The sequence below is a fragment of the Acanthochromis polyacanthus genome, chromosome 17 (assembly GCF_021347895.1).
Source record: "Acanthochromis polyacanthus isolate Apoly-LR-REF ecotype Palm Island chromosome 17, KAUST_Apoly_ChrSc, whole genome shotgun sequence".
NCBI lineage: Eukaryota > Metazoa > Chordata > Actinopteri > Pomacentridae > Acanthochromis > Acanthochromis polyacanthus.
Window position 1 is genome coordinate 28,378,576 of NC_067129.1, and position 21,834 is coordinate 28,400,409.

The following is a 21,834-nucleotide window of genomic DNA, read 5'->3' on the forward strand; positions in this document are numbered from 1 at the left end:
TCCATCGGCGTATAGTGTTTGTATAATCGTGTTTGCAGCCGTCGGACATTCTTGAAATTCCTATGCAAATTAGTAGGTGTACCGCCGGCGATACACTGAAGCTTAAGGGGTTAAACAGCATTAGATTTGACTGATTTCTGCAGAAACCCTGTTAATGTGTTCGTCACTACAACTTAAACTGTCATATGTTAGTTTGATTGGTGTTTTTTTTTAATGTAAAGTTGCTGGTTTCACAAATACAATCATTCCTCGCCATAACTCGGTCTCACTGTATCGCAGGTTTTTACATTTCAAACTGGAGTTTTATTTTGACACAGCGACAGCCTGGATGTGTCAGGATGTGTGTGTTTTAAAGTGAGGATGTGTTGGTGTTTGTTCAGGGTTTGTTTGGGAACACGGCAGCGTCTCAGTCCAGCGGCCTGTTCGGCACGGCTCAGACCAGCACCGCCACCGGTTTTGGGACGGCCACCGGGCTGTTCGGTCAAACCAACACTGGGTTTGGAAACGTGGGCACGCAGGTAAAGATTCATCATAATCTGTTGCTGTTAAGTCAGACCGTTCTTGCAGGGTTCTGAGTGTTTTCCTCGTGCTGCCTTTTACAGCAGAGTCTGTTCGGGACTAAGACGGCCGGGTTCGGCACCACCACCACCAGTGCTCCGTCCTTTGGCACCGGGCTGTTTGGAAACAAGCCGGCTCTCACACTGGGAACCGGAACCAACACCTCCACCTTCGGTAAGTCAGGCTCAGTTTGAAACACATTAGAAGCACAAAGGAACGGTGGAGTTATGTGACGATCGGCGTCTGTCTGATATCAGCATTACTCAAAAACAAACCCAACGAATTTGGATGAAATCTTCAGTGAAGGTCAGAAATGACACAAGGACCAAGTGATTAGATTCTGGTAGTGATGCAGCTTATAGTCTGGATCCATGGATTTGTTCAAGATTTCTGTATCATTGTGAGATAGTGGCACGGCGTCACTGTAACCATGACAACCAGTGATCACTACATCAGCTGATTGTGATCCTACTACAAATCCACCACTCAGGACCACGAACGTTAGCTGTGAATAATTCTTACTTTTTAAAGAAAACTGAATTACTTTGAAGACATTTAAAGTCATTTTGGACCCATTTTAGCATTTTTTAAACCCTTCTCAGCCATAGTAGGTGATAAACTCATTTTGGACAGTTGTTGAACATTAAAGGAGGGTTTTTTTGAGCAAACTCTGGACAAATAATACTAAATATATTGGTTGATGCTACAGGTACGGACCCGTACCCGTAGCATCTGTACTAGAGGTACGGAACCGTTAAGGTCACTGAAGAGCTGGCGCCGGTTAACTACTATTTGCTGCACATTACAGGCAGTTTATATGAATGACTTTGACGGCGAACATTGTATAATTTAACCAAAAATGCACCGTTTCCTCTCACACTTTAGACATTGCAGTTTTTACGCTTTTAGACGCCGTGTCTAAATTGTTTGAAGTCCAGTTCCTATTAATTAGTTTACCGCATTCAGTGGTGGAAGCGGCTGACGAACTCCATTGCAAATGTTCCCATTTAATTTCGGACGCTAATTTACAAGATAAAGTTAAGGATGTCGAATATGAAACAAACACTCGTGAATGGTGAGGAGCAGCTCTTTAATTCGGCATGAATAAAAAAAAAACCCACAAACTCGATTTACTGTGATATTGTGAGATTTGTTTGTGGTTATGTAACTTAGCCATTCAACAGAGTCCGCTAACATTAAAGTGACTGTGACAGGGTCTGTGTTGACAGACGTAGAAAATACGTCAGGGTTTTGTTTAGGTTGTTAATATGTAATAGTCTGTCGCTACTTTTGAAGGTAAAAAATACTTGTAGTTTGCTGGCTGTTAGTTCCGCCATTTGTTTTGTTTGCTGTTTGTGCTTTATTAGAACAGGGTCACGTGAATAAAAAGTTTTGCTATTTTTAATAGTAGTGCTGATTTCAACCCCGTCCGTGAAAAAGTCAGATAATGATATTTATAAGACATTATGCATGATAGAAAAGAGAACAGCAGATGACTGACATGACAGGCTCGGCACGCAGATTCACCTCGAATCACGGAAGCGCCTTCATCACTCGGTTTACCAAGCCAGCTCATTAATATTTATGTACGTAGGATTACCAGCCAATCACAAAGCGCGTTCATCAGCCGGCTCATTAATGTACGTCTCATTAATATTTATGTTAAGGGAAAGTGCCGTATCCGTAGGCCACAGGCTACGGGTACGGGTCCGTATCTGTAGACACTACCAAATATATTCTAGTATTTTTTTCACATATTTAGTGACTTTTGACAAATTTTAACAACATTTAGAGAACACACTTATTTTATGAGGTCAAATTTGAGTCATTTTGGACATTTTTTTATAGTTTTTGGTCATTTGTGGAACCCTTCTGAGCCATCCTGGAAGTTTAACTCATTTTGGACAGATTGTGAACAGGAAAAGAGAATTTTTTTTGATCAAGCAGTGGACAAATTTCTAAACATTTTGGTCAAATATGGAGATTTGTTAAAGATTTCTGTATCATTGTGAGATGGCGACACGGTGTCACTGTAACCATGACAACAAGTGATCACTACATCACATGACTGATCCTTCTGCAAATCCACCACTGAGGACTTATCAGGAACTTAGAAATGATCCAAGGAACAATTGATTAAGCTTTGGGGGTGTTTCTGAGTCCCATCAATTCTCACCACCCGCTACATATTTAGGTCATGTGATTCAGTATCCGTACATAACGTACACATGCAGAACACACGCCTGTACTGAGGTCAAGGTCATTGTGTTTTTGGGTACATCTATATTAAATGGACACATTGTATGTTGCTGTGATTTCTGATCATCAATAACTAATAAATAAATGGGAATGAGAATGAGCAGCTTTGGAGGAGGACTGAGCTCTATGAGGGCTTTTCTAGTTTCTGATTTGTACCAAATCAGAAAGCGACTGAACCCTTGGCTGACAGATTTGGTTGTTTTTTTTTAGCACATTTTTAAATTTAGTGTTTAATGTAAGCAATCAGGCTTTTTAAATTTTACTGTTTTAATGTTTTTGTTTCTTCTCCGGCTGTAGGTTTTGGGGCGACCCCTCCTGGAGGGAATCTGTTTGGGAACAAGTCGACCACCGGGGGACTGGGGACCGGACTGGGAACCAGCTTTGGAACAGGTAACGCACAAACACGTTTCTGGGCCACTTCAGTCATATATAATTGTATTGAAAGTATTTATTTTGGCTGTATGTGTAAGGAACCCTAGAATTTTATATAAAGGTGTTTATGTTGTAGCTCAGCAAAAATCATTGCAGTTAATCAGCTCTTTGTGGACTAAACAAGGATGGGAGGATGTGACGGATGATTTTGAGACTAGAACAGTAAATCCTATATTTTTTATGTGTTTTGACCAAGAAAAATTGTCAGATTATGATAATAGTTGACAGTTAATTTTACATGAGTTCAGGGTTCTCACCAGGATTTTTTTTCAGCGTAACGGCAGGTCCTCTTGCATGTGCAATAGACGGGAACGGGTCAATCGACAGGAAAGTACGGCTGAGGTGGGGAGACATAAATTAACCTAGATAGGCACCCAGTCGATAAAAACAAACGCACATGGCGTTATCTGTCAAACTAACAGCATAGAGGCCCTAATCACAGTGTTAACCCTTCCTGTTCGGCCCCCGACCGTGGTCAGGAAGCCCGGGGTTAACCCCCTTCACTTCCTCAGCAGCCGTATCGAAGAACACTGCAGCCTTTATTGTCTATAAACAGTGGGTGAACTGCACAGTACCGCCAACCCAGCAACTACACACCTTCTCTCCTCTGACTGAACCGACTGCCGTCTCTCTCGCTCGCGCTGCATTCAAGGTCGCTTGGACATCTCGCTCTCCCCCTCTCTCAAACACACACACGCTGCTCTCTCTCTCTCTCTCTCTCTCATGACGGAGCCACACACTCTCATAACAACGTAATCTTTGAAATGCGCTGGCGTAACGGCCCTAATCACAGCGTAATCTTTTAAACTGACAGCGTAACGGCCCGTTACGACAGCGTAACGGCCCGTTGAAATGCGCTGGCGAGAACCCTGGAGTTAATTATTTCAGCACTAGTCGGACTGCAGCACACAGGACTGGTCTGTTAGTGTTTAGTCTGTCCTCTTACATGCTAACACTAAGCTGTGTGCGTCCAGCAGTGGGCACAGGACAGACTCTGTTTGCGAACAACCAGAACAAACTGGGCACCACACTGGGAACGATGGGAACGTTCGGAACGACGGGATTCAACAGCGGAACGAGCACGCTGGGCTTCGGAGCGCCACAGCAGCCCGTCGGTGAGCAGCTGCTTGTTTCATTCTGTGTTTAAAAAAGTTTAAGAAGGAATGAGAAATAATTTAAACAGTTCAGTTTGTCTTTTAGAGCAGGGGTGTCCAACATGAGGCCCATGGGCCAAAAGTGGTCCTCCAGAGGGTCCAATCCCTCAAAGTCTAAAAATTCCAGGGAAGACATTAACTGCAGATTGTAAATTAGTAAAACTATAAATTTAAAATCATTTCTAGACGATGACAAGTAGTTTTGATCATAAAGTAAAATACTAGATTGTTCTTTTGTCATTCTGTCTCATTTTTTCATATTTCGTCTTTTTGTTTTTTCTTTTGTCAGACTTTTGTTTCTCATTTTTGTCATTTTGGTTCCTTTTTGTCTCACTCGTGTTTTTATCATTATTTGTCATTTTGTGTCTTATTTTTGTAATCTTTTTCTTGTTTTTGTCTGACTTGCTGTTTATCATGTTTTTGTTTTGTGTTTCCTTTTTGTCCCGTTTGTGTGTTTTGTCCATTTTTTTTGGCGCTTTGTAACTTTTTTGTCTGATTTTATATTCTTTTTTGTTTTGATGCTTGTCTCATTTTCTTTCGTTTTGTGTCTTATTTTTGTAGTATTTTGTCTTGTTTTTGTCTTTTTTGTTGTTTGATCCTAAAGTAGAATACTAGATTGTTTTTGTGTCATTTTTGTAATATTGTCGTTTCTTTTTTCTTTTTGTCTTGCTTTTGTTGTCTGGTTTTTGTAGTTTTGTCTCCCTTTTGTAATATTTTATCTTGTTTTTGTTGTTGTCTCTCTTTTTTTTTTTTTGGTCTGACATCTGTGGTTGTGATCCTCCAGTAAATCCTCTGGTTCAGTTCCAGGTGTCTAAATGTGTTCCTTTGTAGACACTCTGTGATCTGGAAGTTTAATGAGGAAATGATAAACTGAGGATGAATGTTGGTGAAACTGAATTTATTTTTCTTGATAAATTTCAGGTTGTTCATGATGTTTAGTAAAAAAGAGAATTCCTTAAATGTGAACATTTGCGCACTATAACACAGGAACCATGAGGAGTTATTTATCCGTTACTGTGCTGTGGTTTTACTGGAGATCAGGACTAAGATGATTCTGACTCCTGTTTTATATAATAGTGCTTTTACTGACCATCTCGTCCAGCTCTTATTCTAAACAGTCCCATCGGACCAGCCGTTTGTTCCGTCTTTGCTTCGTTCTGACTGTGTTTGTGCTTCGGTTTCTTGTCTTTCAGCCCTCACAGATCCAAACGCTGCTGCCGCCCAGCAGGCCATGCTTCAGCAGCAGCTCAGCGTTCTGGCCTACTCACCGTACGGAGACTCGCCTCTGTTCAGAAACCCGCTGTCAGACCCCAAGAAGAAGGAGGAGGTGAGAATGACTGCAATGACAAAAAGGCTAAAGGGATTATAGGTCTCATTTCCATTTTAAGACACCACGCTACATATTCTGTTATCCTGTGGGATCATGTAGTTTAACTATTTACAACAGAAGTCTGTATTTTATTCAGGCTAACAGGTGTGCTTCATTTTAATCGCCTGTCAGTGTCGTCATATCACCTTTACCTGCTGTAGCCTGAGAAACGTGTGAAAACAAACTTTAATCCATCCCCTCATCTGTGAATGTGATATCTGCCTAAGTGTGATTAAAAACCACAACTCCCATGATTCCACGCTACTCCATCACGTCATCCGAATGTGTCGAACTTTTAATTCTACAAACTCTCACTCTTTGAAAGAGGAAAAAAAATCATTCCACGATGGAAACAAAGAGCAGCTCAGGTTGTTTGTTTGAATCGTCCAATCACAGCTCCTCCTCTGTTCCAACAGCGTCTGAAACCAACCAATCCGACGGCTCAGAAGGCCCTGACCACGCCCACCCACTACAAGCTGACGCCCCGTCCTGCGACCAGAGTCCGGCCCAAAGCGCTGACGTCTTCGGGCGGCTCCAAGTCGCAGCTGTTCGACGGCCTGGATGACGATGAGCCGTCGCTCACCAACGGAGCCTTCATCCCGAGGTACCGCCTCATCATCAACTATCCACAGATTGCGTCCTGTCACAGACCGGCTTCTGTACTACAATATCTGTGCCTGTTTTCTCTGCAGGAAGAGCATAAAGAAGCTGGTGCTGAAGAACCTGAACAGCAGTCAGTACAACAGTCCGATTAACAAAGAGAGCGACGACCTGGCCTCGCCCCCAGAGTATCCACAGAACGGACACAGGTTTGCACACTTTCCTGTTTCAGGACTGTTCAGCACTGAGCTTTGATTTAAATCACATCCAGGGAGGAGATTTTACATTTCATGGAGGTTTGAGCCCTCATCCAGCCAAAAAAACCTAAGAACCAGAAGCTCAAACTCACTGAGACTGCATCTCAGAATATATATATTTTTCTTCTGCCACAAGCATGAACTTAATGAGGAATCAGTTTTTTCAGTCGTTTTTCTGCGTTTCCACCGCAGTTTAAAGCCTGATAGCGGCTGTTTAGCTGTGATTTAAGGCCAAACAAAGCAGCTCCAGCACAGTCTGAAAGTGGACCTCATTGCAGGTTTCCATCTTTAGCTCCTGATAGATGTCCTCCTGTCTGTAAATGTTGGACAAATCATCAGTCCTTCTATCTAACGGCTGTTTCATCTAAGCTCAGTGTCCACAAAGACCGGGACTTGTTTGCTTTCCTCCTCTACCTCCATTTTGCTAAATATAGGACTAATGCCTGAATATAAGCTGAAGCAGTAATTTTAGTTTTGTGGTGAGAGATTGACGTCCAGGCTGAGATCAAGGTTTCCTTTATCATCATTCAAAGAAGATGTGAAGGAGAATTAAATTTCAGAGCATCTAAATCACAGCTAGAAACACTGAAACAGGTTAAAAATAGACACTGCAGTAGTAAAAATATGAATAAAATTCATAAATGTAATGAGTTGATGGGTGCACCTGTACTACTGTTTAAAAGTTTCATGTTGTCCATGAAAACTCACAATTTTATCCATGTGCTAACATAACTGAACAAGGGTTTTCCAATCATCAATGAGCCTTTCAACACCATTAGCTAACACAATGTAGCATTAGAACACAGAGTGATGGTTGCTGGAAATGTTCCTCTGTACCCCTATGGAGATATTCCAGCTAGAATAGTCATTTACCACATTAACTATGTCTACACTGGATTTATCATTCATTTAATGCTATCTTTATTGGGGGAAAAAAAATAGTTTTTCTTTAAAAAAATAAGGACATTTCTATATGATCATAAACTTCTGAATGCTATCAATAAAAGTTGTTCTATATTAGTTAAAATTGCTCCATATTAGTTATTGTTGCTCTACATTAAAGTTGCTCTATATTAGTTACTGTTGCTGTACAGACATTTGAACGGTTGTGTGTGACCATAGATGGTGCCTCAGTCTGTATTTAGTATTTTATTTGTGTCCACATGAAGACAGTATAGCATTCATTCCCATCTGTCTCCCGTTGGTTCCTTGGTACGTTGAATGCTTCATTTGATGCTGTAACGTTGCCTCAACCTTCTACTGCCTCCTGTTGTGCAGCCATGTGGAGGAGGAGGAGGAGCTGAGGGAGGCTCCGGGACCCAGCAGCCGGCCAGACGACGACCCGGAGGTCACCCACTTCTACGTGAACCCCATCGCCAAGCCGATCCCTCAGGGCCGAGCCCAGACCAGCCTGCAGGACACCATCAGCGACCTGAACATGCACAAACCGTCCAGGAACGGCCTGGAGGTGAGCCGCCTCGCCGAAGAGATGATCTGGGCTTCGACAGAAGCAGTAACGCTGAATTTGATGATGTTGAATGTTATGTTTTTATTTGTGTCCTCAGCTGAGCAGCGATGACGTGTCGGCGTCTCTGGGAGAAGAATCTCTGCAGGAGGAGAGGGAGGAGGAGCAGCCGGAGTCCCAGCAGTCTCCTCATCCTGCAGGTCAGATCCACTCGTTTACAAACTTAAACCTGTTTCTGTGACCGGGATCGATCATCACACTGTTTCTTCCTGCTCTTCAGGCATCGTTCTGAACCGTGTGGGTTATTACACAATCCCCTCCATGGACGACCTCGCTGAGATGGTGGACGAGAACGGAGAGTGTGTCGTAGAAAACTTCACCATCGGCAGGAAAGGTACCAAACAGCTGATTCTAAATGATCAGTCTTCCTGTTCACTAAACTGACATCAGCTAACTCGGTGTGTGATTTTTCCACTAAGCTGTAGCCATCACTGAGTGGACGGTCATCTCTGCTCTGATTGGCCCTCACAGGTTACGGCTCCATCTTCTTCCCTGGCGAGGTGAACGTGACGGGACTGAACCTCGACGAGATTGTCCACTTCAGACGTAAAGAGGTGATCGTGTACCCAGATGACAAGAACAAGCCTCCAGAGGGGGAGGGGCTTAACAGGTGAGTGACGGGAGCCTTTACACTTCAGTAATAAACCAAGAACACATTAAAGCGATGAATATGAGCCGTGAAAACACAAAATAAACTGTAAACGACTCACACAGTTCAATATGTTTTTGTTTATGTCGTATTTTGTGTTGGTAGGCGAGCAGAGGTGACTCTGGACGGCGTCTGGCCCAACGACAAGACGACCTGCACTCAGATCAGGAGCCCTGAACGCCTCACCGACATGAACTACGAGGGCCGGCTGGAGAAGGCCTCGCGCAAACAGGGAGCCCGTTTCCTCGAGTACCGGCCCGAGACCGGCTCCTGGGTGTTCGAGGTCGGTTACCTGAACTTTTCCTTTCGATAGTATCTGATGTAATAATCTCAGTTTCTCTTTGTGTCCCTCCTTAGTGTCCTACATACAAAATGATAACCGTCAAGGATCATGTTTTGGTGTCAGGACAAAGGAAAGATGTTCTGATCTAGTATTTTTGCCCCCGGTCCGACCAGAATCATTTAATACAGAAAGTCCTCGGTTTACGTTGTCCTCGACCAGCGTGCGTTTTGTTGTTCCATCTTAACTGGTTATGTGGAACTAGTTGGTGAGTGGATGAATACGTCATCACGCGGTGCTATCAGACGTCTTTGTTTCCATTCTCTGGTTATACTCCACCTTGGATTGTGCTACATTCACTAACTTTTTACCTTCATTATGGCTCCCAGCATAAGTCAGACTCTTCTGATGCTTTGATGAAAAGGAAAGCCGTCTCTATGGAGGTGAAATTAGACAGAATAAAACGCTGGGAACAGAAACACCGACAAATATCGTAATTATTAGATCAGGTTGTAAAAACAGTGCAGCGTGTTTTTCTTGTAAAATGATTCATACATGCATGAAAGTCGCTGGTATTCATGACTTCTCAGGAGGACTAATGCTCATAATAGCTCTTTTTACATTTTCACCGGAGTTCCTACTTACAGAAATTGACATTGAGGACCTCCTGTATTTACTATACTGAGTCCCATTCCCATTCCATTTACTCAGCTATTACCAAGTACTGTCGATAAGCTGTAGTACCTGGTTGCTCCACCAGGTGGAGCTTCTTGCTGCAGCCAGATGAGGTGGTCAGTTGGACTACATGAAGTTCATGTTGCCCACTAGAGAACATTGAGAGGGTTTAGCTAGTAAAGGGGCACCATGACAAAGACTTGTGTGGTGCTTAATGACCTCTGACCAGTCGGTCATAGAGTCAACTACGACGGTGTTTCTGTTTCCAGTGGCACACTGCTATCTGCTGCATCATGTGTCTGTAGCTGAAAACAGAAAACAGAACGAAGGTCCAGTGTATTCAGTTTGAAATATGAATTAACTGGTTATTGATTAGTAACGCTGTATTTATATCTATATAAGTTTGAGCTGAAGTTTAAGTTAAAAAATGCTTTGATCTGTCCTGATCTTGATCTCAGGATCTGTATGCAGACATCCCAAAGAGTAAAATCAGTCCAATAGTTCTTGTTTTTATGAGAGATGATAAAAAGATTTTCCACCAACAGTCCTGTTCATCCTTTATTGTGGTCGCAGTTCTTTTAAAACACCAAAGCTCAATGTCTGACTGAGGATATTATGTTAAGAGGACCTGTGATTGTTCTGGCTGATGCAGGTCTCTGCCTTGAACATCAGAAATCCTGTCTCAGCAGCTTTTATCATTCCCAAAGCTCTGAGTTTGAATGTAGCTGGAAGCATGAGAGAGTTAACATCGTCTCTGATCGATACTCAGCTCCCTTCCTGTTTGTCGTGTTTATTGTCCTAGATCAGCCTCAGAGAGAACACTAAAGCTGACAACCTAAAAGATGCTGTGAAAACACCAGCAGCTGTTTATGCTCATGTTGACCTCAGGTGTAACTGACTCCGCCCCCTCTCTGTCTCAGGTGGCCCATTTCTCCAAATATGGCCTCCAGGACTCGGATGAAGACGAGGACGTGCCGCCTAAAGCCGACCCCAAGAAGCTGAAGACGACGATGACTCTTCCTCCCTCCAGGCTGCAGCAGCAGATTCCCCCCTCCCAGCAGCAGGTGGCGCCACAGGCTCAGGTAGAGCAGCCTGCGCCCATCCACACTCTTCATCCTCACTGACACACCTGAGCTGATTAAAGGAACTTCCACTCAGTCCTGTGTCCAGCTGTCTGCTCGTAGCAGAGCCACCGTCTGTTCTGGTTTCATTTCTTTGAGTCTGCAGCTGCAAAAACTTATTTTTGTGATTTCTCATTTTAACACATTCATTACTTTAAATTTTGTTATTATTATTTTTAATTAAAGTCACTGCAGAGAAAGGAAAGGGCTGAAATATGGAGCAGGTTTCACTTAGACTTTATTGAGACAAAACCTAAAATGTCAGAAATACACCGTGTGATTTTGGTGTTTATCAGCTTTATTAGTTTTACGTTCATGTAAAAGGCTGATTCTTCATCAGGATCGATCTCGTAGTGCCTCATTCAGTCACTAGGAACAGATTGTTTCACTTTAGCGCAACATTAGCGCTCTGGAAGTTCAGACTGACTTCTTAAACATGCGGTGCTTTAAGTCGGGCACATAATGGAGACATGGAAATCACTTCAGTTTGGACTTAAAATCAGGACTAAACACACAAACATACTTGTGATCTTTCTGCATTACCAACTGAATGAATGTGGGTTTCTATGGCAACGCATATGATGTGATACTGTAGCAGTACAGCTTTGTTCAGTGGGATTACTGACAAAGCTCAGTGGGTGTGCAGATAAAGTATCAGTGAGAATCACCAGGAAACTGTTTTAAATCCCACGTTAACTCTGGTGGTTTAGTTTGAACGATAGCCAGCGCTGTGACATTAAAAACTCAAACTTTAAAGGAAGCTAACGTGTTGATCTGTAGTTCCTCCCTCTGATCTGATAGCAGCTCTTTATTAAAACATCTTGATGACTTCAGACTGCAGACGTGAACCAGTCTTTTAGATGGGAGCTCCACTTCCAGATTTGATTTCTCCATGTACAAGGAAGAAATGTTTTTAATATTTTTTATTTATAAGGACATTACAAGTGAGTTTTATAAGATATAAAGTGTAAGAACAACTGCATATAATAAGAGTTTTTGACTCATTTTTCACTGCGATATAAAATCCTGCTTCTCCGTAGAAACAGAACAACCAGAGAACTCCTCTAGACGCAGTGAGAACGGCAGAAATTATATCGAGAATAAATCAACAGAGGAAGCTTTTTCTTACAGACTCTGAATGTCTAAAGTTTAATCTTCATCTTTAGTCAGAAGAAAGCTCTGATTCTGCTGCTAATGTAGCTCGACTATCTGTGAATCGAACAAAGAGTTTATGTGGCTCATCGGAGGTGTGATCAAATGATTCTGAGACTGATCCTATAATGACAAAATAACAGATTTACGTTTGGTGTCTTTCATCACTGCGGTGTTCTCCTTCCTGTAAAGCAGTGGAATCATGTAAGCAGAACCCTTGAACTGTAGTTTTGTTTAGGGGAAGAGGGAGATATATTTAATGAGTCAGGCAGGAGGAAGGTGAGGATCATTGTTGGACCACCAACAGGCTCCAGAGTTTGGGTGGTTTGAATTACGAAGTTAAAGGAGGTTATGACAAATTCACAGAGCACGACCACAGAAATTCTCCTCTTCCAGTCTGAGATTGTTGTTTGATCCATTGGTGGTAGCTGTAGACCCTCGTCATTGGATCATCCAGCTGCTGTCTTGAACAGACTGAGATGTTTGAGTTTGTAAACGTACACCAACCAGCAGGTTCTGATGTCTGTAGCACCACACCTCACAGTCCCAGGACTTCTTGATCGCACCTCCTACGTTCATCATGCAGATGTTGGGAAGCGCTCTTTAAGTGATTTTCTTTGAAGAAGTTATTTCACTTTTCTGAAACCTTTTCTTTGCCAGATGTTATATTGTGTTTAAGGTTTGTGTTTAAACAATGTGATATTATTCTGATTAATGGTAGTCACACATTTTATCTAATGTTTGACATCAAAGTTATGAGAAACGCTTTAGACCGATCTGCTTTAAGATGTTTGACTTAAGTTGTACTAATTTTCACTTTGACGTTCTGAAAGAAAAATAAAGTCACTGACATTTAAGTTTTGGTCTGTAACGTTTGTGTGAAGATGAATACTATTTGAAGCTGCACCAGTCGGACTTAACTTCTCATGTGTGTCTAAAGTAGTGGTTTGTATTTGAGCTGCATGTAGAGACTAACTGGAAAAATACCTTGTTTTCAGACAAAAACCCAAAACATTTGTCTGTTTGAGGTTCTGAAATCTAAGAATTTGTTGGGGTTTTTTTGGGTCTCAAAATAGCTGTAAATACACATTTGGGGCATTTTTTGTTTTTTAGAAAAAATAGGGTTGGAGGACATCTCCTTTGGGTGTTGTAATGGATCAATTAACATGAGATTAAAGGTTCAGGTTTCTTACTGTGCACAGATAAAATGGTTTTTGACGTTCAAATGTAAGCTGCTCCATCAAATACTGAGGAACGACTCAGATTTCAGACCTCCACCAAGCAGCTCAATCCCCTAGATGTTTGTTTTGGTCCTAGATGGTACTGAGGAGTTTTAAACTCATAAAGGCATTCTGGCAGACTTTCTGCTCGTCATATGATCAGACATGAGTCACTGATGTTCCGTTACCTCAGCGGGATTCTGTGGATTTGTTTGTGACGTCAGAAGTCGTGACTGTCGTTGTGTTTTTCAGTCCACGGTCGTCGTGGATCTTCCGGGCGGCGTCTCGGAGCTGGACAGCGACATGGCCGACATCACCCAGAGCTTTCCGACAGACGGCATGCTGGGAGGAGAGGAGGATGGCGACCTGCCAGCGAGTGAAATGGACACGACGGCCAGGAAGCTCGGAGGATTCACGTCTGCAGAGCATGACGGCGTCTCCACGTCCGGACACATCGCGTCTTCGTTTGGCATCAATCCGCACACGCTCCAGGTAGAGTCGGATTTAATTACATAAACCTGATCTGTACGGATCAAGACAACCTTGATTCCCATGAAAAGTAGCACAAACCTCAGTGAGAAAACATGGAAGCACAGTGTTGACAGAATTATAGATGAGCAGCTTCAAGCGAGTCGTCCTCCCCAAGTATGGAAACGGAGCACACACACAACTGACCTATACATAAAAACAATCTAAGAAAGGGTTCATATTAATTTTTGCTCCGCGTCTTTGTGGTTTGCTACAGGACGTCCTCGGTTTACGATGTCCTCAGCTTAAGGCATTTCGTATTTTTGTTGCCAATTCCCTTACATTAAAGAAAATCTTGTTCCGTCATTCCAACATACGGCAGTTACGATGTTAAAACAAATTGTCTTCCTTAGTTTTTTCTTTTTTGACCATACAGTTTCTATGTCTTAAATTATGATTTTATGACTGTCACCATAGGTGAATGACATAGGCGTATATGTACATCTGTGAGTTACGACTTGAGACATAAATCACGTTATGTCGTGCCTACAGTGTTAAACAGGAAGAAGCTCCACCTGGTGGAACAACCAGGTACTACAGTTAGTCAACATATCCCTCCTCCACTGCATAATCGGTTAAAATATTTTTCCGCATTTAAACAGGGCTGCAGACTGTGACCAAACTGTTTGTGAGAATGTTAAAATTTAAAGTGATGACGTTGATGATGATCATGAAGCTGTTTTAAAGTCACTCCAGCCGGCACAGACAGCTGCTCTTATAACCACAGTGGTGGGAAGTAGTACTGTTATACTTTCGGAGTATTGTGGTATCTATGCAGTTTTCCGCTCGTAGAAAAGAGCAGGTAGAAAAAATCAGTCGTGTTCACCTTGGACAGATCTGATGTTAGAACGCCCTGATTTTCTCTTTTCAAGGTCATGTGTGATTGTCTGAGCAGCTTCCACATCCTTCACCGTCAGTCCTTTATTAAACTTTGGTAAAACGTAGTGTCTGTCCTTAAGAAGATGTTCTGCTAGTGATGTGTGCCTTTGACAAGGTGGAAGGTTTGACCAAATAACAAACCTAGTTGCATCAGGGGGCTGCCAATTTATTAACAGCAATGAATTAACTGATAATATTACGATCCCTATAATCCCATTTCTGAATCTAAGCCCTTGCTGTTTGTGTGACGGATTGAATGAATCTGTCGCTCTGTCTGCAGATCATGAAGGCGTCTCTGTTCGCTGAGGATGAGGATGACAGCGACATGTTCCAGGATCAGGCAGCGATGAAGGTTTCCGCTGATGTCTCGTCTCCCCGCCTCGTCCTGCCGGGAGCTCACGGCCGACCCTCTGGTACGAAACACAAATCTGTCCTCTCAGCTCGTTTCTGATCAGTCGCTGTCTGACTGGACAAACCTTCTCTCCCCCTACAGTCGGCGGTCTCCTTCAGGCTCGTTTCACCTCCGGCCTCCTCTCTCAGCTCTCGGACTCTCCCTGCCCTCCTCTGCCGTTGTCTCGGGCGTCTCCGTCAGTGATCGAACCCGCCCGCTCGCTGCAGTGGGCGGGGCCTGGACCTTCCTCCTTCCTGGTTCCTCCCAGGACTCCGGAGCCTTCGATCAGGACGGTCGGCGTCCGGCGGCTGGGTGGCCCCGTCCCCATGAAGGAGTCGGTCACTCAGGGGAAGGTCAGTGGTTTGTTCAGTCATGTGGAAACGTTTCAGGTGCTTACAGTGAGTTTTGTCTTGGTGTGACCGCTGTCCTCCACAGTAGAAACCCGTATTGTTGTTTTGCAGGGAGCTTTGCTGATGGACACTGGGCTGTTTGCGGTCCGTTCCTTCCGGGTCGGGTGGGGTCCTGGCTGGACGCTGGCTCACTGCGGCAGCCGGCTGAGTTCACCAACATCCAAACAGCTGGAGTACCAAGACCTGGCATCCAAGACCGACTTCAGCTTCCTGCCTAAACCTGCCAGGAGCAAACCGTAAGAGACGCAAACATGCCGACTGCACAGGACAAAATAACAATAGATTAGGTTGTTTTGCCCTCAATAATTATTTATAGCAGCTAGTCCTTGACATCAGAGTCCCATTCCTACGCCGTGACTTAAATTGATTTTCGCCGTACTTCGGATCTTTGGCGAAAATGTAAACGAAGCCTTTACGTGCATCACGATATCGATCAGTTCTTCGTGTGACTTAGGCAAAGCAACCGGCTGATGTTCATAGGTGTTTTGCCCTGTTCCCAGCGTTTTATTCTGTCCAATTTCACTTCCATGGAGACGGCTTTCCTTTTCTTCCAAGCATCAGAAGAGTCTGACTTACACTGGGAGCCATAATGAAGGTAAAAGTTAGTGAATGTACACTGACAGTCAATAGAAACTTTGAGACCATATTTTTCAACATAATTTTTATTTTGAAGCCCCAAACTGGATTTTCTTCATATGAATCATTTGTTTAGCATGTTGGCATACAGAAACAAAAATCTAAAGTTTCAAGAATGATTTCAAAATAAAGAATTTCACAAAAGAAAACGGCACCTGCCAAACACAAAGTCACAACAGTCAATACCGAGTATGGCCTCCATCTGCTTGGATGCAGGCAGCAATCCGTCGGCGCATGCTTTGGACCAGGCTTCTGATTGTGGGTTGGGAACAGCCCATACGCCTGGATACATCACTGTAGCTCAAAGCGGCCTCCACCATACCCAGTGCCCGGAGACGTTGTTCATGTGATAGACGCGGCACGATGCTGTTCACTGGACTAACAATGGTGGCCTTTTTTGGGCCTTTATATAGGCCTTCAAACCCATTCTCACATTGTGCAGATACTCACTGAGTATGGCTTGGTGTGTATTTGGTTCACTTTTGCAAAGTGACCAACCCATGTGCAATGAATCATGACAAAATGACAACTCATCATTATCTCAACTACCAGGGCACTAGATCATCAGTAAATCCACCATGAATAATTACAACCCCCCTACAAGTAGAATTCTGTCTACATTTATACCTCAAAGCTTCTATTGACTGTCAGTATAGAACAGCCCAAGGTGGAGTACAACCAGAGAATGGAAACAAAGCCGTCTGATAGCACTGCATGACGACATATTTATCCACTCCACTCACCAACTAGCTCAACGTAACCAGTTCCAACATAACAAGGAAACGTCGTAGGTTGAGGACGTCATAAACCGAGGACCCCTTGTATTCGTAATTTAACACTGTTTTCACATTTATATCAGTCAAAAGACAGAAAAAGAAGAGCAACAACGTATTTTGATATCATCTAGTCCCTAGTGGAACTACATTCAAAGCTGTTCCATCTTCTCATGTCAGACAAGACGCAAGATATTTGTAAAACACATGTAAGACCGTTTAGTGGTGAAACTAGATTCACTGTTTTCTTAACATGGTAGAGAGGACGTGCAGATATGATCTGACAGCAGCCAAACACCAACCAACATCGACATTATTAGATCAAGTTGTAAAAACGGTGCATCATGTTCTGTTATCTTCTTGTAAAATGATTCATACGTGCATGAACGTCGTTGGTATTAATGGCTTTATGAAGAACTGACTGATGTCGTGATGCATTTAATGTCTGTTTACATTTTTGTTCAAATGTGACAGGAAAAGGTTTTATATTTTGTGTTTACTTTGCTCAGAAATAAAGGAAGCACTGTTGATTTGTGTCTGAGTCAGAAGAGCAGAGATGGAGTGGATTAGGAAACCTTTATTAGCTGAGGTGTAGTTTACAGAATAAAGGCTTGAATTTGATTAAAAGGAAAAATCCTTTCCAAACTGAACTGTTTTTCTTCAGACTGACAGAAAGCCCCTATAAGGTGGTGGTGGAGCAGCTGGTGGGTCTGGAGCCTCCACAGGGGAAGACCGGCGAGGAGGAGGAGGATGAAGAGAGCCAGGCGGTGCTGCAGCGCCCCCTGGAGATCTGCCTGAAGCACAGCACCATCAGCACCCCTGATGCCTCCGCCTGCCCGCTGGTGCGACCGCAGCTTGGCGTGGCGGCGCTGCACGAGTATGCCGAGTGGATCACCGAGCTGAACGACAAGCAGGGAGACGCAGACCGTAAGTGAATCTGAAAACCTGCCACTGGATTTAAAAGGCAGGTCAAAGTTACATAAAGGATCAGAGCAAGGAACTGAAAAATTAGACAAAAATACACTTATCTGATGTCTAACATTCTGATGTTCCCTTAACGTGTCAGATTTGACTTTTGGTTTCACCAGAATAAACAAAATCGGAGCCTTAAACCAAGATATTCAGATATCAGAATTCTCTGGTAATGATTCCTCTTTCTCTCTGAGTTTTCTCTCCTTCGTGGTTTTTCTGTTTCTGTAGAGCTGCAGGACTTGAAAAATGAGACAGAAACAAAAAACACTTAAACTGTTCAGAGGGGTCCTCCAGGGGAATTCATTTATGCATTCAGTTTGATTTTAAGCAACAATCTGTCGGTCATTTTATTGATCAGGACACCCTTTATTTGGCTCCTTCTGTTTACACTGCTATAGTAATGATGTGCAGCATGTCATATCTGAGGGACCAGAGGTTTTACGGTCTGTTCAGGTCCTCCAGTTTTCAGTCCACTCTGCTGTTCTGTAGGATTTTCTTCTTAACTCTCTGTTTCCCTTCCAGCCCTCCTGGGTCACTGGGCCGAGGTCTGGACCCTGTGTGAGGCTCTGTGGGGCCGGCTGGGCCCCTCGGATCAGGAGCCCGACGTCGAGGCGCCCAGCGACTACGAGCAGCAGCTGGAGAGGCGGCGGACCTTCTCTGCCTGGCTGTCCCACGGCGCCACCTGCAGGGTGGAGGAGGAGGTGGCTCTGGTGGGGAAGGGGCGCCACACGGAGGCCATGTTCAGCTACCTGACAGGAAACCGCATCAGCGAGGCGTGTCGACTCGCTCAGAAGGAAGGTGAGCAGGAAACTGGAGGGTCAATATGAAGACGACGTAAAAGTAGGTTCTGGAGCGTTTCAGACGGAAGCTGAGAAGAAATGAGAGAAACCATGTGATGTGGCCTTTAAAGTGTCTAACGGTACATCAGTAGACCCTGAAAGGACTCCATGAACCTGTAAATGTGCAGAAAGTGGATTCTTCAAATTAATCTGATCCAAAATGTGTCAGTAACCCGCAGAAAGGTCTGAGTCACCTTATCTGGACTTACAGAAAGTAAATAATGTGAAGTGTTAACGTCCACCTGTTTGTCCGTCCAGGAGACCACCGTCTATCCCTGCTGCTGTCCCAGGCCATGGGCTCTCAGTACTGCCGGGACCTCCTGGCCCTCCAGCTGGCCGACTGGAACCGCATGCAGACCGACTGCTACCTGCCAGAAGAACGACTTCGCATCTTCACGCTGCTCGCTGGCAAACCTGTACGACACGCTGGGTTTATTTCCAGAGTTTATTAGTGAAGCAAGATAAACATTTGGTGTAAAACTGTTTTCTTCTCTGCGTACAACACACTGGAGTTACTTTCCTCCTAAAGGCCAGTTCATGTTTTCTGCATCGATGAGCTCTTTCTGATGAACGGATGTGATTCTGTTCAGACTACACCTGAACCAAAATACAGAATATCTACTTCATTATTAAACTGTAGCACCATACTGTTTATTTGCTGTAAAGCAGGTAGTGGCTGAACTCAGGATATCTGGAGAATGTAGAACTTCTCACTGTTTTGGCTCCTTTGACGTCTAAATCAAAGCATCTCTGAAGTCCTGCAGAAACTCCTTCAGTCACAGCTCTGTTACTGATAATAGTAAAGGTGTGGATGATGGAGAATCTCATCGCCTGTCCTCAGAACAAAAATTAGTTTTCCTGGCAGTTACCACACTTGTAGTGCAAACAGTCGCTCATGTTGGGCTGCCACTGATGGTCCGTGGACCCTAACGGACTTGTGCAGACGGTTTAATTACGTCTAACACGCCTTCCTGTTGTTGCTTTTTTTGGTGAGGGGTTTTGAGCAGTCAGCAGACAGAATCGATTTTGTTTACACACCGTCAATAAATGGCATCTGTTTTCTGTAGGAACTTCACAAGGTAAGGTGAAGTAAGAAACCCAACAAACCAGGTTCCTTTTCACAGAACTTACTGGTAGTTTTTTCTAACTTTTTTTTATTTAACCCGGTTAGTCCGATTGAGATCAGAGACCTGATTGTCACATTACAAACCGTAAACTACAGATCAAACTAACATTAAAGCCTGCACACAGACCAGGTAGACTGTAATGATTCCACCAGAACTTTAAACTCTCTCAGTGGAACAAGCACTTGAAGTTGTAATTTATTCCGAGTATTTGGTGCAGAAAACCTAAACGCTTTCTTGCCCGGTTCAGATCGTACTTTGGGGACGACTAGTTGTAGAATATCCATAGATCAGAGACTGAGAATTTGAAACTTCCCACCGTGTTTTGGCTGTGTTATTCCACAGTCCTGCAGAGAATGCTTGGATTCCAGCTCTGTCATGATGAATTTTAAAGCTGTTTATCCATTTTCTTGATCTGAACTGTTGGGCTGCACGTGGACCCTGTAGGGTTTGGGTCGATGACAGAATCAGAGTCATGGTAAAAGTGACACGATTGGCCTCTCTGCTGCTGAACTTTTTACGTTATAAAGGTTTCATGGTTTTACCTCAGCCGTCAGTCTAAATGTGTTTCCTGGTTGCAGGTGTGGCAGTCGTCTGAGTCGGTGGTGAACGTTTGCTCTGAGTTGGACTGGAAGCGCTGCGTGGCCGTCCACCTCTGGTTCATGCTGCCTCCCACCGCCTCTGTGGCCGACGCCCTCGCCAGATACGAAGCCGCCTTTCAGGTGAGCCGCTGGAGTCCTGGATACTTAGAGGGGCTTCCTTCATCTGCTTTACTGGTTTTACCATTAACCGTTTATTGTTCCCCCGTAGGGCTCCTGTGAGAGCGGAAAATACGCCTGCGCCCCTCTACCGCCCTACTTAGAGGCAGATCAGCCAGATTCAGAGGAGGAGGAGGAGTCCAAACGGCCGCTGTACGACATCTGCTTCCACCTGCTCAAACTCTACAGCGACAGGTAAACACACAGCGCTCACCACTGCTGCAGAGAAGAATGTAGACGTTCATATCAGAGTCTGGAGGACAGAAAGATCTGCATTATTGAGCGTGTCAACTAGGACTGGACCTGAATATTAAGATTATTTCAGTTTTTACAGTTTCTGGATGATCTGAAACATTTCAAAGCTGCAGGAGGATGAAAGCTGTGAATAAATAAACCTCAGTCATTCAGAATACTTTCAGGCACATTCAAGGTTTGTTCACGACGTGGGAATTCTCATTTTGATGGTTACGGCCGAGTACGTGAACATTTAGAAGGAACTGACTTTGTTTGCTTTTAAAGAACTGAAAAACTAAAACACACTCATTCATTTAAAAAGGAAAACTGCTGTTAGACTGTTAATCTGTTATCACTAATGTGTCTAAAAAAGTATGTTTAAGGTGAGTTTTAGTGCCAAATTACTGTGAACCAAAGGACTTAAATACAGTTTTTAACGGTATGTTCACTTTGAATTTGCTCCTGTTTTTAATCTGGAAATGCATGTGAGTGTTAGGAATGAATGTGTTGGTGTTAAACATTTAAAACCCTGATGTGTGTTTGTTCTGCAGGAGGAAACATTTACTGCAGTAATTATTTTGCTCTATTAAAGTTAAAACAGACGGATAAATAAAGGGTTAAGATGCTCTGATCTGTTCCTACGTTTCCCATAATGCAGCTTTCTGGCTTCCTTTGCGTCTGCTTGTTCAACATCACATATGTCAGACCGTTATGGGTTCATATCCGTCAGCTGAGATGACGTTGTGATCACGTTGTTGTTCTCCTGGCCTGATGCTGGACGTCTCCCCCTGCAGACATTACAGCCTGCAGCAGCTGTTGGATCCTCTCACCGTCACCTGGGAGCGTCTGGACTACCGCCTCAGCTGGCACCTGTGGGGCGTCCTGCAGGCGCTGCACTACGGACACCTGAGCTCCTCTCGGCAGGGACTCCTCCACACCAGCTACGCCGCCCAGCTGGAGAGCGCCGGCCTCTGGCACATGGCCGTCTTCATCCTGCTGCACATCCCCGACCACAGGTAGGTCCACAGGGAGGCCGGCT

The 21,834-nt window shown here is 43.9% G+C and overlaps 1 protein-coding gene across 3 annotated transcripts in view; it reads left to right on the forward strand.

The window, feature by feature from the left end:
• The window catches only part of nup98 (nucleoporin 98 and 96 precursor), a 132,802-nt gene that overhangs the window by 11,715 nt on the left and 99,253 nt on the right, over window positions 1–21,834 (forward strand). For 2 of the 3 annotated variants that reach the window (XR_007937293.1, XM_051937940.1), the window contains exons 9-31: window positions 381–518; window positions 603–732; window positions 3,115–3,207; window positions 4,224–4,364; window positions 5,597–5,730; window positions 6,189–6,376; window positions 6,465–6,581; window positions 7,908–8,097; window positions 8,195–8,294; window positions 8,375–8,488; window positions 8,626–8,764; window positions 8,909–9,086; window positions 10,679–10,840; window positions 13,504–13,743; window positions 14,939–15,071; window positions 15,152–15,402; window positions 15,511–15,695; window positions 17,533–17,795; window positions 18,363–18,638; window positions 18,938–19,095; window positions 20,385–20,525; window positions 20,614–20,756; window positions 21,590–21,811. Coding sequence is in view for 2 of the 3 variants with exons in the window: in XM_051937940.1 (XP_051793900.1) it covers window positions 381–518; window positions 603–732; window positions 3,115–3,207; window positions 4,224–4,364; window positions 5,597–5,730; window positions 6,189–6,376; window positions 6,465–6,581; window positions 7,908–8,097; window positions 8,195–8,294; window positions 8,375–8,488; window positions 8,626–8,764; window positions 8,909–9,086; window positions 10,679–10,840; window positions 13,504–13,743; window positions 14,939–15,071; window positions 15,152–15,402; window positions 15,511–15,695; window positions 17,533–17,795; window positions 18,363–18,638; window positions 18,938–19,095; window positions 20,385–20,525; window positions 20,614–20,756; window positions 21,590–21,811 (3,836 nt within the window). In the remaining variant the exon portion in view is untranslated. The remainder of the gene's footprint in view (window positions 1–380; window positions 519–602; window positions 733–3,114; window positions 3,208–4,223; window positions 4,365–5,596; window positions 5,731–6,188; window positions 6,377–6,464; window positions 6,582–7,907; window positions 8,098–8,194; window positions 8,295–8,374; window positions 8,489–8,625; window positions 8,765–8,908; window positions 9,087–10,678; window positions 10,841–13,503; window positions 13,744–14,938; window positions 15,072–15,151; window positions 15,403–15,510; window positions 15,696–17,532; window positions 17,796–18,362; window positions 18,639–18,937; window positions 19,096–20,384; window positions 20,526–20,613; window positions 20,757–21,589; window positions 21,812–21,834) is intronic. The other variant, XM_051937941.1, reaches the window with a different exon arrangement.